The sequence below is a fragment of the Accipiter gentilis genome, chromosome Z (genome assembly GCF_929443795.1).
Source record: "Accipiter gentilis chromosome Z, bAccGen1.1, whole genome shotgun sequence".
NCBI classification, from domain to species: domain Eukaryota; kingdom Metazoa; phylum Chordata; class Aves; order Accipitriformes; family Accipitridae; genus Astur; species Astur gentilis.
Genome location: NC_064919.1, coordinates 37,132,756 through 37,152,267, shown reverse-complemented (window position 1 = coordinate 37,152,267; position 19,512 = coordinate 37,132,756). Strand labels below are relative to the sequence as shown.

General features: G+C 39.4%; 1 protein-coding gene across 6 annotated transcripts in view; it reads right to left on the bottom strand.

Annotated features, from left to right (window-relative positions):
• Positions 1-19,512, bottom strand: part of MEGF10 (multiple EGF like domains 10) — a 107,461-nt gene that overhangs the window by 76,665 nt on the left and 11,284 nt on the right. For all 6 annotated transcript variants that reach the window (XM_049796460.1, XM_049796465.1, XM_049796461.1 and 3 more), the window contains 3 exons: positions 4,598-4,729; positions 1,688-1,789; positions 243-343 (listed from right to left, as the gene is read on the bottom strand). In XM_049796460.1, the coding sequence (XP_049652417.1) occupies positions 243-343; positions 1,688-1,789; positions 4,598-4,713 (319 nt within the window). In that variant the 5' untranslated portion in view covers positions 4,714-4,729. The remainder of the gene's footprint in view (positions 1-242; positions 344-1,687; positions 1,790-4,597; positions 4,730-19,512) is intronic.

Sequence of the window (19,512 nt, the reverse complement as noted above, 5' to 3'; positions counted from 1 at the left end):
TTTTCCATACGACCATTAGTTAGAATCACATCAAGGTTGGTTACTTAGACATCTGAGATCCAATTATCTTGTCATTTGCATATGCACAACACCAATTGACTTCAACGAGAGCTGCACATGCACCACTGATGAATAGTTAAGCCTCCTTAACTCAGCTTCCACAAGTTGCCCATCAAAGGGGTGTCTAAACCAGCATTGTGACAAACATATGGAACTTCAAAGCAAAAAGAAGCTAAACTTACGGACACACATCTCCCTGCTTTCATAAAATCCAGGGCAGCACTGGGATTTACGCCTGTACATTGTTTTTTCACCATGTCTGTAGGCAGTACGGTAACTGATCCTAAAGAAAAGAATGAATGGTTGTAACATACAATTCATGGTTCAGAAACAAAACAATATATATTCTTACACATTTTAAAAAATCAGGTATCAGTAAGAGGAGAGAAAAAAAGCTCAAAGAGACCTTGATTTATCTGTTGCTGAGTTCAAGACTCCTAGTGGTTCCCCAACAAGCCTTATGCCTGTGGGTGGCTGGGCAGAAGGAAAAAAACTTAAGCATTTTGGCTACTTAACTAATATGCAAACCAGAGCATCGCTGCCTTTGCCATTAGCATCCCCTATGGAGGCTAAATCCTGACAATACAAATCAGCTTGCTGGGTCATTACAGCTATCAGTGATCACCCTCCCAAGGGTGAGTCAGTTTTCTAGGGGCAGAGATGTCATGAAAAGAGAAGTTCTGGTTAAGGCAAGAGGCAGGAAAGCTCAAGGGAGAGCTCAGACCTCCTGCCACTCTGCCAAACGCAGCCCTGCACGGCAGTGGCGAGCAGCAAGCGGAGAAATCAGCACATAAATCCAGCAAGAACTACAGAAAATACAGCTTCCTTCTGACACAAGCAAGTAGTATTTATCAGAACTGGGCTCTCCCACCACTCTCTCTCCTCTCTACTCCTCACCACGTCTGTAAAACTGTTCCCCCAGCTCTCCTGGAGCTGACCACTCCACCAAGCAGTAAACACATCCCCACAACACCCAAGACAGTCTGGACTGCCAGCAAAGAACAGCTCGTATATAAATGGTGTTCTAGGTAAACAAAGTGTAATGTCTCTTTGAACTCAGAATCTGCTTTTTATGTACTATCCGTACTGATCCATCTCCTCCAGCTGCTGTGCCCCAGGGAGACTTTCCCTGGGGTTCATGCTTATGGGCATATTCCTCTGAGGAAAACGCTTCTTACAGCCATCACCAGTTTTTATTCATTCACCCCTTGCTTACTTTCTGCAAGCACAAGGATTTTCATTTAACAAATCTTTTTTTTTTTTTCCTTTCAAGTAGCATACACTTTCCCCAGAACATAAGGTTGCAAGTAGCAAGGGATCTGTCATGACATTTCTGAAGAACTACACCTCACAGAATCTGAGGAATACAATTTTGTACATTGCATGCTTTTTCCCAACCTGTTCATTTTCTGTTAGCATTTCATGGGATGATACACCCTGACCTACTAATAAAACATACATGGCATTGCTTGGACAAGCATTTTCCAGTTGACACACACCATAGCAGTTAGACACAGAAGTCACTATAGCTACAATAACCTACATATCACGCTTGATTTTGACAGACACAAAATCTTCACAAATCTACAATATCAGCAGTCTAACAATATTAACAATTATACATCACCTGTGTCGTGTGCACTTAAACCAGTTTAGGATGTCAGTACAACTGGTGTAGTAAATTTGATCAAAAGGATGTGGATATGACTCTTGCACTGTAACTGAATAACTGGGAGAGAGAGAGAGAGAAAGCACACAGGTTATTGAGCAAGTCTTTTATAGTACAGTCTGATTTAAGTAAGTCTTTTACAGAGTCCTGGTATAGAAAGGAATAAATATAACAAAACATTCATGTGCAACAAAAACTCACAGAAAGTTCAAGTTTAAGTAAAACATGAATCAGCTAACTTTATAAAACAGAATATATCAATTGAAAGGTTTTTCTTCCATCAAGCAAAGAAAAATATATATGCGGAGAGCCATCAAGTCTCTACTGTGTAATATATTTGATGAAATAGTACTACTAGACATATAAAGAAAAGTAATGTAACCCTAAATTTAAAAAAACAAAACAGAACACCTGTGTCTCAAATGAGCAGCAAATTGAAGTAGTGTGTAGTACGTGTTCTCCTGTGGCCATAACTTTTACTAACATCCCTGGATAGCTGGAAAATTAGCTAAGCACCAGAAAACAAGGTTTTTTCTGTTACCATACAAAACAGAAAAATCTCACTAGATTTTCTGAGAAATTTCTGTTAAAAACTGTAGCTGTATCCACAGGAAAACACCTTTTTTGGTAGTGGAAAGGTCTGCAATGTATTTGGATACTAAGTGGGTGTTAGCACAGAAATACACCTATGTAATAATTGCTGAAAAATTATCTAACAGTTATGCCATCAAACAGTTTATTCAGCCATAAAAAAATATAAAATATTAAAGTCCATAACCTGTTTTGTTTACTGGCTAATTTTTAACAGAGAACCTTTTTTTTTTTCCCATAAATACTATGCTGAAGTCCTATAATTATTTTCTGCCAAATTATAAGTGCAGTATCCTAGAAATAAATCTACGCTCTGAAGTCCAGAGCCTCCAGAGCTGTCAGCGGGGCAAGAGGAACAGAGCCCTGCTGCAGAAGGGAAAGACATTGAACCATCCTAGAAAACTCTTCAGCAGACTGTGCTGGCAGTAAGTCAGTCGTTGATTGCGCAAGGGGGGTAGAAAATACAGGAATGCATGGCAAGTTCCTGCAGTAGGACTAATTCCCAGGACCAGCCAAAACACTAAGTATGTAGCCCATCCAGCTTTCACTCACTTTCACTCACACCCCCTTTGACCTCTCAGCACCAATTGCAGGGTAACAGCCACAATCTCCTCTTCCTACTGTCATCACCTACACTGAGGGAAAACACATCCAGACCCACTTATTTTAACTGCCTAGAACTTACTCTGTTTTTCCTATGTCCATATGAAGGCAAGCAACCTTAATCCATCCAGCTGTCTGACCTAGTCCGACAAAATGTTGCCTGAGGCTCTGTGCTCTTTGTTTGAGGCAGGGCAGGCTCTACTCCTTCTTGCTGTGATCACTGTTCATTTGTAAAGACCGTTTTATTACTGGCTCGGTAGATTTAATTAAAGCATATAGCACTGCTAGTGACAGCAGCAGTAAAGAGCTTGTATCTAGGGTTTTACTCATTCACACTTAATGTACCTTTGTTGCCTGGCTCTGAGCAACAGTGTGAATGTTTCGTTAAGTTTACTTGGAGTTGCTCCCCATTTCTAAGACTCAGCAGAAGAAGGAAAAAAGTTCATGCAACAGAATGGGCATGCTTGCTAGATATGTTTTTCTTTCTGCAGCCTTTGATTAGTTTGTTTTAAAATACCTTATGCAATGTAAATAGTTATATTCGGGGGTTTGTTCCCATTTTGCTTTTGCTACATTATAGCTTCCCTCAAAACTACTTTTATCTATAAAAACAGTAAACAAAGCATACACAATATAGGGCATTATCCAGTAACATCACAAACATGTGCCTGAACACTGTAAATAGGTACTTGCTATGGAAACTACTTCATATACACATTGTTGTATAAGCCAAATTGTACACAATGGTAGGGGCAGAGACTCCAAATGCTTCACATGAAGCTCAGATAAATTCCTGGGGAAGGTCCTTAGGTGATGATTTTTTTTGGAGAGAGAGTTTATAAAAAAGTGAATAAAAGTTTCAATTTTATTTTAAAGATTCAGCCATTACAATCACAAATAAGTGTACAGTGGCTTAGCAGCAGTCCCAGTAATTAAACATAAAATGCAGTTTATCTTAAATGCAGGAAATACTGATGTCCTCAAGTGAACAGTTAGACTGTCTCAGGGACTACCTAATCACCCATGGGCATAATAATAATAGTAATAATAATAATAATAATAATAATAATATACCATAAGGCTTTGTTTCACTACTGTAACCTTTATGCAGGAAAAGTACAACAAATGCTTGTGGCTCAACCTCTCCTACCCATTGTGGCATTCTCCTTGTAATTAACGTGAAACTGGGTGAACAAACGAACCAACTAAATTGATTAATTTCTTTCTGTATCTTATAAATTTCTGAACCTCATAGAAAAAATTAACAACAAATCGTTTTTTTCAGTTTCTGTGAATGTTGAATAGGAAACAATCAGCATAACAAAGTTTGGCCAAACTCCAATAGGGTTAATTGTACTTTGCTTATGTAAAAGCTTCTTTTCACTTAAATTGAAAAAAAGATATTTTTATTCACTTCTTGTACCCAGATGGTTGTGTAATATTGCTGGTGCCACAGTACTGTTTTTTGCATCCTAACCCCTACTGCAAAGATGACTGCACTTCAGCCCAGTGTGAAATAACCTTTTACTTATCCAACTTACCTTGCCCACGCAGTAATGCAAAATTTTTTTTCCAGTTCACGACTCAACTAAAATCTTAAATGTGCCAAGTAAAACAAAACAAAATTATTACAATCACAATTCATGTCATGTATTTTCCAGAAGAAAATATTACCTTTCCCAGTGGCTACACACATTGGGATCTTCCAGATTCAAAGATAAAGTTGTCCCCATCCAATGGTACAGGAGTATGACAGCGAAGCCAAAAAATGAGTTCAAATGAAGAACCATCTTTCCAAAAAGGCGGCTGTGAGAAAAAAATATTTACAATACATTAACAGTATTACAGAAAGGACAAAGGAGCTAAAACTATTGACCCATATACAATCAATATATATAATATAAAACAACAGATACTTCAAGAAACACACACTGCTTGCCTAGCAGCAGCAATATCACACCCATTTTGGAAGAAGAACCCAAATGGAGTAGTTTCACGTGAGTGGCAGGGCATCAGTCGCTGAACAAACTACATTTTAGAGGTCCCACTGTTCCATCAAATTGCAGGCAGCCAGGCTCAGTCTCTTTAGTGATGGTTTGTCCACAGCAAACGACAGAGCTGCAATTTAAAAGAAAGGCTGGCATTTGCTCAAAACCGCAAGAGTAGAAGGGTTCGGCTGATGACACACCATCAGAAATCCTGCACATCGCTTTTACTCACAGGAAGGGTTTGTGCTACCCCATTCATCACCAAGAGCACCCACAACTCCTGCAGCCTATGCTGACCTCTTTTAAAAACCCCGGATGCTGCCCCACCTCAAGCAGCACCTTTTGTAAAACACTCCTCCCCCAAATTACACACTGACTTCATTACGTGGCCTCCCAAAGGATGCCTGAGGACCCAGGGGCCAGGCCAGCAAGGGGGGCAATGCCCAGGGTCTGCCTGGGAAAGGCTGCACCCTAACAGCCAGGCACTGCCTTGACCTGGGCACCTCCATAAACTGCCTTCCTACAGGGCTCAGGCAACAGCATCACATGGAGAGATGCAAGCCAGAGGAACAAAAAGCTATATAAAGATGTTCTGCAGGACTCAGGGGGTGGTGGTGTTTATTTTTTAGTGCAAATATAAAAGTGAAATTATATATGTGCATGAATACTCCTTACCAGTTCTTCAAGATGCTAAACAACATTATTGGAAGGCACAATGCAAGCTCAGGACTTGCAAAAAATGGCATGGTGCTTTTGCTAACTAACCTATAATTCTCATGTAAATCAAATTAATTAATCAGGGGAAGGGTTTAAATGACTTTGCTTTACATTGTTAACAGACAGCCTCATATGTTATCCTGCGTTGTTAGTGCTCTTTAAAGTTGAATTCCCAATATAGTTTGCAAAAATACCCCCTCCTCTGCCAGCTGTACGATTCCCAAATAGAATAAACATTCTGCTCTTAGAAAAAGTTATGGTAATAACATAAAAATCTAAAAGATTATCCTAACACTTTGACTAGTCTGTCTTTGTTTTCAAGCAAATTATCTTAATTTTCATACCGAAACACTTAATCCAACCTGCCATTAATACACAAATGCCAGAATGAATGCTGGTAATAGGTAACTTGTAATGATTTAAGCTACTATATTTCCCTTTCAGTCAACATTTTACCTTATATCCTCATTTTCACACAAATTTTAACACTATATGGCTACAGAGATCACCACCAAAAAAAAAAAAAAAAAAAAGAAGATATCATTGAGTCTAATCTGTAGTATAATAAGAAAATAATTCCTGATAAATATGTTTGTTTCGAAATAATACAAATACTTTTAACAAAGTAAATTATTCAGAAACAGAAATTTCTTATTTTAAATGTTATGGAACAAAATAAAGCAAACCACACCAATAACTTTATTTTAAGAGAAAAAAGTCCACTTTGTGCCATTAAAAAATAAAAAAGAAATGACATAGTTTTACTTTACAATACCTTCTTCAGAAGTCAACATAAAAAAAGCTCACAAAAAGAAACTATTATATTTAAGCTATCTGAGGATACAGAGATGATCCCATTTTGCTAAATCCCTCTTGAAAAATCAGGACTGCTGAAAGATATTTCATGGTCTGTAACTGTTTCTCTGCATGCACACTGCATAGCAAAGTAGTCAATGTGCAGTTGTTTAAAAAGCAGTATAAGCAGCTGTACTTTCATCTAATAATTTCAACAAAGTTGTGATTTCCCTCATTGAAAATAGTCACTGCGATTATGCAGACTGTAAACTTTATTTCCTTTTTTCTTTTATGCTCCACTTCAGTAACTTTCCTTTTGGATACATTTAACAAAATTTAAAATTAAAAACAACAACAAAAAAAATCATTTGCATGAACCCCCTAGTGTAAAACTTGATTGCATTCCAGATCTTTTGCTTAATTATTAAGGAAAATCAAAACAGAAAATCAGTACAACTGATTAGCATTGCTAAAGTGTTTATATTAGCAATAAAAAATGTAGATGACTCATTTAACTCTTGCTGTCTACAGTTTGCACCGAGATACCCTGTTCAGACATTCACTTTTCTTATTATACATTACTTAAATTATCTCACCCAATAATACATCAGTATCTTAACTATCTACATATACATACTACCTGTGCTTTAAGTACTGAAAATGCTCATGTTGGAGAACACCTTCTCTATGCAAATTAGCGATTAGTAGATGTATGAGAGAGTAAATAACTCATGCTAAAACAGAAAGCTCCTCTGACCTCCTACAGCACATTGTATAATTTACATTCCTGAGTTATAAACAGGAATTTTGCTACCAGGCATTGAGCTTTCTACTGCGAGTAGCACCACTGACCTCCACGAAAAAGATCTTCAAAGAGGCAAATGGTTGTTCCCAAAATGCTCTCCAATACCCAGCAACATGTTTGCATATGGAGGGCGGCGGGGAAGAAGACATTTTTCAAGCTTAATATGGGAGTTAGCAAAATACATTTTCCAATCATTTGGATTGTTAACCAGCATGTATGACTCTCTCAGTGCAGCTGAAGTCTCTGACTTCACAACCTGACGCCACACAACAAAATTAACCTTGTGCATGGCACTTTACTGCTAGGTTTTTCTTCCACTGAAGTACACAACAGAACATGTATGTTTCAACAGAACAGTAAAATCTTATTGCTCCTTAGCATTTCTTATACTAATATTAAAGGCAAAAACTTTAGTTGACAAAGCTGCATCTTTACTGTCATTTGGGCAGGATTTTTAAGGCAGGTGCTGTGCAAAACGAGGTTTCTTTAGCTCAGAGATTCCTCTGTTTCCCCAGACTTTAATACAAGCCCATGGTTTAAAAATGTTAACAGGAAAGCAATGCAGCCGCATGAAGCTACCATAGACTACTCCCCTAAGTTTCTGTAATCTAATTAGGGAAAATTAGCTCATTATACATTTATTATATCAAAGTAAGATATTAATAGTCATCAATAATAGTCATATTAAAAAATTAACCTGATCATCCCAAGGTATATTACCATCACTAACAAGCTCGTTTTAAAATGGTGTAACAGGTGTACAAGTATCCCAGAAAAATACTCCCATAAATTACAGGTACTCCCCTAAAATACATTTTAATGTGAGCAACTACACAAACTACATTCATCTCACTAGTAAGCAGGTGAAAAAGCCAGTATGTGCACCATATAAACACAGACAGTTAACCATTACTACCCATCATCTGATATTTGTAGGCACTTTCTTTGCCACTACCAACTGTGTTGACAGTTTTGCACACGTTTTGCTTTGGTTTGGGGTTTTTTTCCTATAGAGTTCGCACTCAAATTCAGAGAAAGAATAAGTAACTAAAAAAGGCAAACAAATGCTTCTCCTCTATGTAGTGAAAGTTGAGACATGATTACAGATTAATCTCTCCACCCACCCGGAGCAGAGCCCCAAGCAAAACTCAGGGCACACAGCTCCCCTTCAGATTTGTCATAACAAGAGATAAACAAATAAGAATGGAATGGGGGGGGAGCAGGGGAAGGTAACACAATTCCAAACATAAAAGAAGTGAAGGTTGCTCAAGGCTGTGAACAAGCATTTTTTGGTCAGCAAAATCGAGTGCTGCCGATGAATTAAGCAGGATTAGAACTGCATGAGCAACAGAGAATAGTATGATACAGTTGCTAACACGACATAATGGACCCAAGACCAAGAGAACTGCTGATGTAGCCTTCTCATTACTGTTGCAAAAGCGTTTTTACTACTGCAACATAAAAAATGAAGCAGGAACATGCCATTTAGTTAGAAGACAAACTTTAGAATAGTAGGAGCTTTTCGTACTCTGTCACGGTATCTCTAAGGTTTTACAACACTCATTTCTGCCTTTCTGCAGTGACACGGCACAGGTATGTTGAACTGTTCTCTGGGCTGTAATCCCATGGGCTGTTTGTAATTACACTTACATTGCATTAACCTGCATGTACACCAAATCCCATTTTAAAAAAAATCTTCATTCTGTCCATCATAGTTAAATTTTCAGCCTGAACAGTAAAACACACAGCCATTACTAGAGTCCCTTGCTGGTGCCTCTGCCTTCACATTTTCCAGAGCATGACAAAGCCAGCACCCCATAAGAGACTTGGTGACTGCTACCTGCAATTGGAAATCACAGCTTCAGACAAGATAAAGACTTTTTCTAAAGATTTGCCGATGGAGAATTGTTTGGTCCTTCACTTCCTACGTAGCATTTTTTGTAACATTATACCCTCCTCACTCCTGAGGTTCAGCTCCTCTGCCAGGGGCACAATTTGTTTATAAAATAATCTCTTACACTACCAATGTCAGGCAAAGCAAAATTTGAACCTGACCTAATCTTGTCAATAATGATTAGTCCCATGTTAACTTCTGTGAAAAAAAAAACCTGATTGCTTTTATTGATTACATTAGAGAACTAATTGGTTAAGAGCAGAAGGCGTTTTTCCTTTGGAAATCAGTAAATCAGTTTGATGCTGTGTGACATGAAACTTCACTCATAAACCAAATACAAATTAATCTGAATAGGAGCATTACCACACAGACCCTAGACTGGCTGAAGAAGTACAATCACAGAAAATGTAAATAAAAAGACTGGTCTTTTCTCTAATCCTCCAAATATGTCACTCCAAAGGCAACATCGCCGGTTAGCAGAGCTCAGAAGGGACCGACATGCAACCCATCTGGCAAGGCTGAGACTCTGCTTGACACAAAATGTGTGGGATCTAGACAGCTAATATGACAGTTTGCTAAATGATAACGCAGTAGTGCCCTAAACTGCATGACCTTTTCACACCCTCCATGATCAGAGATAACAAGAGCCCTTCTTGATACAGCTTAATCAAATCTGACCCTCTTAGCTCATGCTTCTTTACTTTTAAACCTCACTTCCCATTTGAACATGTGCTAACTGACAGGTATTGCCTTAGCCATGCACTCTCAGACAGACTGACTCCGCCGGATGAATTTGCAAAATATATGACTAGCCATAAACCGTACTAACTCAATCACTAAGCCCTCCCTCAAAACGCAGTATTAATTTCTTTATTTCATACCCTAGCACACAAAAGTAACAGCCTCTCCAGTTTTTCTCTTTACAAGTTTATTCTTCTGCAAGCTTTGTCACTCCCAAGGTCCCTCTGGGGTTGGCAGCCCAGCCATTTATGCCAATTTAGGCCTACAAGCCAAGGCAGCTGCATTCCTCCTCGTACGCTAGCAGAACTTGCATGAAAAAGTGAGTACCCCTACGTCACACAAAAACAGTTACACCGCAGACAAAATCTCAAATTTGAATTAGTATCTAAGATTCAAAGTGAAACAAACTGGTACATTTGAAGAGTCCAAAGGTGTTTAAGACAAAGTGTGTGAAATGGAAAAATAATCAATTTAAACTGGTACCTGAAGAATAATCAAATCAGAGTCTGAGTGTGCTGGAACAAGTCTCCTTTCTGGGGACAGACATAGCACTGGTTTTTTTTCAAGTGCCATGTTATTAAGAAAAAGAAATCATTAATGAATTGCCATTTTTCCTCAGTTAATAGATTAGATCATTTTTATTTTTCTGTCTCTCTTTAACTATCAGAGATTTCTAGGAAAATGAGGTTTATGTAATCACAGTGTTTGTGTGTGTGTTCTGGTCTCATGCCCAATACCTTCTAAATCCATTGGTCATTTAAACTGGAGTTAACAGAAGTGAGGAAATCTTGAATTATCAATTTCCAGAGAATCCACTGATAACCCACAAGTCTGGAGGAAACCAAGCTTTATTTGCCCATAAATCATGGAAATACCTGTTTTGAAATCTATGGCACCACGATCCTTTAAGTAACGTTATCATTTCACAGGCTGCATATCTGTACCATTCCTTCTAAATATAAATGCAGTAATACATAATCTGATCTTAAATAACAGAAAGCTCCTGTTAAACTGTATTTTGGAGTAGGCACCTTCTACTTAAACACAAAAACTTTGAGGTGGAAGCCTGGAGAGATTGGGAGCTGTCACACTGCACATTGTTTTATAATGGTCAAACAATCTCTTGGACTGCAATTATAAGGACAGTTCCATTTCCAGAATGAAGTAAGTTTATTACGAACATTAGAGGAAACAGAAGCCTTTAACTCTCAGCAAACTTCTAGCCTTATACTAGCAATGCCACCCAGTGCCACGGCACAGTGCCAGGTGGCTGGCCCCTCCATAGCGCTGCATGCCCCAGCATCACGCTGCCGTACAGACCCAAAAGCACAGCGCTATTCCATCACCAGCATAAACTGGGTCCTTGAGGACTTTGTATTTCCAGGCGAGTCACTCAGCAGTATCTTTACAAGATTCGTTCTTACTGTAAAAGATCAGATGAGAGTTTCCCTAGGATCTTCTGGGCTCTTGAAAAAGTAAGACTCTTTTTGGTCCACCAACTTCACTTACTGCCATGCAACACTCTCACCATACAGTGAGAGTTTCCATAGCCACAAAGCTGGCAGGGATGATATATCCATTTATCAGTCCTCTTCTCCCTCAAATCAGTATTAAAAGGAGAGTAAAAGAAAGTTCAGTGGAAGTCAAGTTTGCATAAGGCAAGGAGGGATGGTAAAGATAAATACCAGCATGCCAGATCCTTTGCAGATTGTCTCATTATTTTTCCTCAGAGGCAGCCTGCCTAACATCACAAGGATGGGGTCACTTCACTGTAGCTGTCATTGTCCACTAAATCAGAACACTGTTCACATTAAAAGATTATTTTCTTTTTTTCAGGCAGATAACAATTACACATCTTGAACATGTAAACCTGTGATCACTAAGGTTACCTACAACACATAATACTGTATGTTTAAAGATTATTCACACAGGAAGTCCACAAGATGAACTGTTAACAAGAATAGATTGGCTAAATGTGCTGTCCAGTTATTTTCCACCCAGATGAAGAGTTACCAAGTAAGGACAGTGAAAATTGTCTTTATGTATCTGAAGTAGAACATAAACCAAAGTATCTGAAAGGCACATTTTCAGAAGGTGAAATAGCAACTAGAACATAAACCCCGATATACTTTTACACAAGACACTTCGAGTGAACTGTATAAAACTATGCCAGGTAAGTATACTTGTTATCTATTTCTGGTCTGGGCACTAGTGGGCAATAATTTATTGCTTTTTCAGGCTCTCATACCAAAAAATAAAAAGGGAAAATTCCTCCAGATGCTTAATGCTCTTTCATCCCAAGCCAAATAATGAAACAAGAGTAAGCAATGGACAGAGAAGCTATATGTGAGATGAGGAACGACAGAGAAAAGGAAGTTGTTTCTAAAAAGAATTTATAATAAACCGATTTTGTAATCACAGACCACCGAAAATCTTCACGGAGTGTGTCTGTACTGTTGATGGTAGCACTGTCTCAGGGTCCTATTTTTGGATAATGGCAAGGTGCAGCTTCTCACCAGGGGACAATTCAGGACCAAGAGTAGCTCCCCCTTCCACACATAGGGAAGGGCACGCAGAAGCCTGGTTTTAGAAAGGCCACCCCCAACCACCACCTCTTTCTCTTAAGCGTGTGGAGATAGATCTTCAGAGGTTGCCGTTTCCCAGCTTACTGCCCATTTCTGAGCAAGCTATTGCAGCTGTTTGTTGCCTGCACCCTCCAGCCAGACCTTCAAGGTCTTCGTCCTCCCCTTCCATCCCCTCTCCACAGCTGCAGATTACCCCAGGGCTGGCCAGCTGCCCCCAGGGAAGCCACAGGCCAAGTTTTGGAAGAAAACAGTGGTGGGATGCAGAGACACGCAGAAGCCAGGGTGTGGCTGGTGACGTTGAGGAGGCTACTGACGCAGGGACTGGCAGCTTTCAGTCTGTACACAGATGGCACCTATCAGCCCTGGGCATCTTTCCCTGGGTGGATGTTGACAGTTAACAGTAGTGAAAGCAAACAGCACATATTTTAAGACAGGCTGCACGGTATAGGGCTTGATACAAAAGTCATATCCACACAGACAGACTTCCTTTCCCTCCTCTTCCCCTTTCCTTTTTTCAGTCAAATAATGTGTTCCTTACTGAACCATCAGCCTGTATATTCATGCTAGGGCTGTTTTAATAGTAGAGGTGAAAGCTACAAGGCTAAGAGTAAAAATGGCTGGATGAATGTGTTTAAGGAAAAGTTTCTTCTCAAGTTAAATGTTAGTGCAATGTATGAAAGCTCTGTTTATTACAGAATAACGTGGTAAGAAATCTGTATCGAATTTTTAACATAGTCACTTAAGCAGACAGCATCACCAGACATCTGATATTTCATTTTTTTCTAATGGGAATCATAAGAAAGGATATTGTATTCATGGATGCAACTGTGAAAACTTTGTGGTTACCGACAAGTTGCCTGGGACAATCCTGTGGTTTCCTAAATACACCAATGCCCTGATTCCACTGCTGCGGAAATTCTCATTCATGGTTTTACCCTCTCTCAACTGTAGTTTTGTGACCCCTCTTTTCCTATTATCTCAAGTATCAGCCTTCCAGACACTTTGTCACTTCCAGTTTTTTGCTGGGGTATAAAAGAATACAATCACAGGACTCGGACTATTCCTTTAGCTTCCTCTGCAATTTAAGATCCATTTCAAATATGCCCCCCTTCCTTTAAAAGTCTTCTGCTTTCTTGTTTCAGCCCTTTTCAAAGACTGCCTCTGTTTCTTTCCTTTCCCCATTACATGCATGTTCTCTTTTACCACATACATTTCCATCATACATTAGATTCTTCCCTTTCTCAGACACAGCCTCTGTTATCACTGGCAAAATTCTTCAGTCTGCAGCTCCCCACACTTGTCACAGCCTTTCACTGGACCCTTTCATCATGAAAATCAGACATATGAACACCCTCATTTGTTCATATCTTCTATATGCTAACCAGTTGTTACAATTTGTGAACAAATTTGTTGGTAATACTGCTTCAGTACACTTACCTTTGTAAATCATACCAGGAAATGGCATTTTGCATGTAATGCTCTACAGAAAATAAAGTTGTCACTCCAGTTAGCTCCTGTTTTCATGATTTAGACTAAGCATTTTGCTCCTGTAAATCCTCATTCACAGTACTCTGTTATAGACGTCAATTTTCAAATTATCTGCTTTTTTTAAAAAAAAAGTTAATTAACTCTGATGGCACCTCATTTTAACAGCTTCTGAACATTTCAATGCATTACTTACCAGCTTTTCTTTTTCACCTCCAGCAGTCAAGTTCAAAGCGTCTACGATTCATCGCACAAGCCTCCCACACTCCCCACCCTCCCCCCACAAAGTAAATCCAAAACATTCTGGTAGAACAATTGGGAACCCAGAAGTGTTTCCTTTGACACTTCATTCATTCACTTCTTCCACCTTTTGGTGTTTGCAAAGGTTAGAATGGATGTAGTACTCCTGCATTCTTTCCTCAAAGGGGAAAATGGAAGACCATAATGCAAAACCAAAAGAGACTGGTTAATTTCAGGTTTTTAACAGAACCACAATTAAAGGGACAAATCCTATTTCCATTAAAGTCAAAGGGAATTCTGCCCCAAACAGCTTTCAGTGACACTACAATATAACCTGAGCAGGCCATCTTGTAGAGTGAACAACATGTAAGACTGTGATTTTCGCAGTAAACTGGCTCAACAACATTGGGACATACTTTCAGTGCATCTTTCGGAGCTGCTACTAGCTGGAATAAATGGAAGGAGCTCTATAGACCAACATGTGCAAGACCAGACCCATTTTCCCACCTACTCATTTCATTTCACACCTGTCTCCCTGCTTCTCTCCACCACAGTTAATTTACTAATGCTGAAGGCCCTAACAAGATGCCACCAAGTGATCATACTGTGTCCATTTATACTGGTGGCAGCTGTATATCATTGCTACTGCCCCAGGAGAACTGGGGCAAGACTTATGTTTTATTCTAACTATACCTTTCATAATGCTTGTAAGCATATGCAGTTATGGAAACAATGCTTATATCCATGAGCCTTCTCCCTGACCTTTACTTGCTAGTTTGTTTGATTTGCACTGCTCCTTGACATTACAGGGTGACAATTTGGTCTCATTATCCCATCTGTGGTCTGTAATACCTACAGACATAATATGAACAACAGGTTAAGGAATAGCTGAACATTTAAGACAAACTCAACATTACATTCTTTTTTAAAAATATTACAAACTTAATATAATTTTTGCAGGTTTTTTTAGTACTTCGCTTCCCTATCTGTCAGCAGAGAAAAAAATATATTCTTAGGAAGAAATTCAGCTTGCCAAGTGCCAGTGGTGTCTGCACATTTTCACTCTTTCATGAGTTTGTGTGTGTGTCTATGCAAGCACAGACACATTCATGCTGGTGCATATATATACATCCAGGTAAATGTACACAGACACAGACAGATGCAGTATACTCCTAGATAAATAGTTGAAGCTGTAAGACAAGATGCTGTGCTTTGGTGAATAAATAATACCTCTAAGAAATAAAACTGCTCCCAACACTCCTGATGGGCAGTTAAAAAAACATGTTCTTTCCAACAACGGCAGAGTAAACAACTGTGTATTTTATGCATAAAACCACCTTGATACTAAAAGAGTAATTTCGTATCAAAGTTTCCAGTACTAATTTATATCAGTTTCCGTTTTCTCTTACCATAATTTCTAAGACAACTAAAATCATTAAATTCTTAAATTAATTTCTTTTAATGATGAATCAGATTCTCCTTTACAAAGAGTGCCTGGTACATCATTAAAAGAAACTAATGAAGGCAAACGCCTTAGAAGCTCTAACAATCAAAAGGAGATTTTTTTGGTTGCAATTAATATCTTTTTTTAAGATAATTTCTCATATTAAAATATGTTAATTTATTTTGGTTACTGGTTATCTGAAACCTTCCTAAATGTCTGCTGCTAATTCCAGCTGAAGGCTGTGTAATTTGAACCCAGAAAAATCAAGACCACATTTTTATTAACTTGACCACAAGGCCCTAAATCCCTCAAAATGTTATCCTTCAGGACATATGTTGCTTTCTTTAAACCTGCACCTCTTTGCAGTATGGGTTGTAAAAGGACAACAGTAGCACGAGCACATATCTGTCATTACAAAAATGGTCTATTCATAGCATTGTCTGACAAAGCACCTTTAGTAACGAGGCACCCTATTCAGAGATCTAATTTTTGCAGACATTTGTATGCCAAATTAAAAAAAAATCTCTGTGATGGTGGGTTTAATGAGGTACTTTGTTATTCTGTGTAATAAAAATTAAAAGAGAGAGACAGAATTCTTCAGCTTAATTGCCACATCTGTTATTAGGCACTTTACTGTGATTGACTGGAGTGTATGTGTCAGAGACCGTGCTAGAAAAAAGGCAAACTTTGCAAGTAGACTTATAACATATAGCCCAACTGGTATTAGAAGCATCTCTGTTACAACTTCTGCTGCCACTCAGCTAAAACTACAGGAACGTTGGCCTTGGTTCAGTCATTCATTAAAAATAAAAAGAAGTATTGCGAATTGTGCATGGTGTTTTTCTAAAGGGAAATTAAAAGCATTCACTATTTTCAGAAGGAAATGCAGTGGTCATCTGAATGTCTGAATGTGTTGTCTCTCTTTAACGGATGAGAGACATAAGCAATCCAGAGTTTGGAAACTGCACAGGATGAAAGTTCACATTCAGTAGTGTATCTGCTGCTTTATTTTGCTAGCAGGAGAGCAAACAGCTGAGAGGACAGTGAAAAACAGCACAGCAGTTGCAGAGGGACTGGATGATCACAGTGTGAGGGAGCTTCTGGGAAGAGTGAAAATGGAATGGACATTCTCTTCTGATCTGCGTGGAAATTTGGGACGAAACCTGAACTCACCCACAAAACTGCTTGTTCTCCCTGAAATCCAGAGCAGCCCAACAGCTCAATGCTGCCAGCATCTGCCAGGTCAACCTCGCTGGCTGCAGCAGGGACGCTCCAGGCAGCTTAGCAGGACATTCCATGCACAGATAGCAAACCTGACTGCAGCTCCCTGGGAGCAGACAATGCAAATGAGTAGGGGAAAGCAAAGCCCGCGTAAAACGGAGAGATCAGAGGAGCTGCCCCGAGGGATCGCAGGACACTGGGAGGAAGCACATCCTTCCTCCTGTCCATGGCCTTACATGGGGTGGTGCTGACTGACTTCTGATGACTAAAGACTCAGATTCACTGTCACGACACCTGGTGAAAACTCCAGGCTTGGGCTGGCCAATAACTGCTATTACATTTGTTTTTACTACCAGCTGATCTTCTTTTGGCTCTAAAACCCAAGCTCTTAGCATCCACCAGTCCTGACATAGTATAACAACGCTGAGCTTGCAGGCACTCTCTCCCTTGACTAACTGCTACTTTCCAATTTCACACAGGCTTTCTACTAAGAGCACAGAAATGTATGTTGCTATTGTCAGCAAGGAAGATGGACAGGCCAGCTGCCATATTGCTTAAAAGTACTTCTTTTCATCCATTTCATCCAGTAAGGAGCAAGGGATTATCTGACCTTCCCTACCGATTTTCTACACTGCTCAAGAGAGTGAGAAGAAAGGTAGGAATGTGTAGAAGAGCAACGAAAACTGTACCGATATCCATTGCATCCGCTCCTGAAAGGCAGAAGGATGCCCTTGTGTTGAAAGCTAAAGCAAAGCTGTCGTCCAAGACCTGGGGCAAGCGATGGGCGTTTCATCTGACCCAACCGATCAGCTGCCCAGTGAACTAATCCATGAATAGTTTCTTCTCTCTGGAGGGCAGATTGGGACACCCAATTCCCTCCCTCCAGGACAGCAAGTGACCATTTTTTTGAAAGAGTCTACCCCAACAGGTGAGATGAGCCAGGGCAGATGCTCTCTGTCACCATCTGAAGGTCTTTGTTGTGCTCTCAGGAGTCCAAGGCTGCTCCATGCTGCAAGAGGTTCCAGCAAGTTTCCATGTGGCGTTCTGTTTCTGGGGTCTCTTTCTTCTCATGAGCCTTTTGCAAATACCTGATCTCCCTCAGCCTCTTTAATATAGCAAAAGATGGGATTCGCTTACTTAAGCACACTTGTTTTCAGGTATATGTTATGTAATAATCTCACGTACAGTATTTTTATCAACATGACTCCCTATAAGACCTACAACACTTTTTCTAACACTGTAAGGCTTTTTGTTCTTAAGGCTCCTTTTAATAACCACACTATATATGGAAAGTATGTAGAGTCCTGTCTAAATGTTTTCTCTCGTTTCATTAAAAAAAATCAACAGCAGAGCTGAAAACAAAATTTAGGTCTGCTAGCCTCCATTTTCAGCCTACCCTTAGGACACATGCCTCCAGCTCCATATTTTGGCACAGTGGCAATAACATGCACATAGTGCTTACAGTCCTTACTGTGGATATAGCATCAGAATCATGCAATACAGACTTTTGGGTCTTAGACATTTACAAAGGAATCACCACACACAATACCATGACTGAGAGAATTTTTAACAGATTTGGGTCACCTCTGAAGGGGCCAATAATGCCCTCTTGTCTATCTGCTTTTTCATTCTTTAATTTTCCCATTGGTATTCTTTTTGTAAACTGCAACGAAGAAAAACACACCAATATGCCTAAGAGAAAACCTCAATGTCCTAAAACTTTGGTATTTTCCTGGAGAGAGGCAATACAACAGAAAGCATGGTAATTTTTTGGATTGTAGTGAGAGACTCCCACAGGAGAGGAAGAGGGCACTTAAAGTACACCCTAGGATGCAGCCTCCAGAGATATTTCTGAATGCCACTAGACATTTTTGGAGTAACTGCAATGGATTTCTACATAATTCCAAAAAACTTAATACTGAAGACTGACAGACAGCAACCTCAGACTTTTTTCACATTTTCTCTCATCGCTAGATGAGAAAGAGCATTTCCTTCATGCATCACAGCACTACTTCAGCAAACCAAACCAAAGAAAACAAAAATCTATTTTCCAAAATCTATTTTTGACATGTAAAAGGGTGTGGTACACACAGAAAGATTGACAGTCTGCAAAGACAGGAAGAAAATCTTCTGTGTTTTAATGGTGCAGACCAGACCCCCAAATCACTGCATCCTTTGAGGTTCACTTACTATGAATGCATATCCTGGCTGTTGTTATTCATACATAATGCAAATTGGCATGAACTAGTGTTCAGCAAGAAAGAACGGAACATATCTTAAAAGTGCATTAAAGTTGCAGAGGAACAATATTGTTCCAGAGATGACATCAAGTCTCCCAGCTCTCTGAAATGGGTTACGGAGGTGGAAAAATCTACTGACAGCAGTGGGGATACTTAAAGCAGGGAAGGATCTCTCCTGCTGTGAGAGATTTTTCAACAACTACTCACCTGACCTTCTTAGTCAGTAATTAAAAAAAGAACTTTTTGTGCTTTCAGAGTTTAAACAACTTCCCGGAAACTAGTGAAACTCACTTCCATTCAGTACTATCTTCTGTCTTGCAGTGATGAAGCCCTGTGGCATACCTGCATATTGGTATTTGCAATGTGTAGTGCCTTTAATCTGAAACAACCCTAAAGCATAAAAAGCATTAATGTTGCTGTGCATTCTCAGCTGA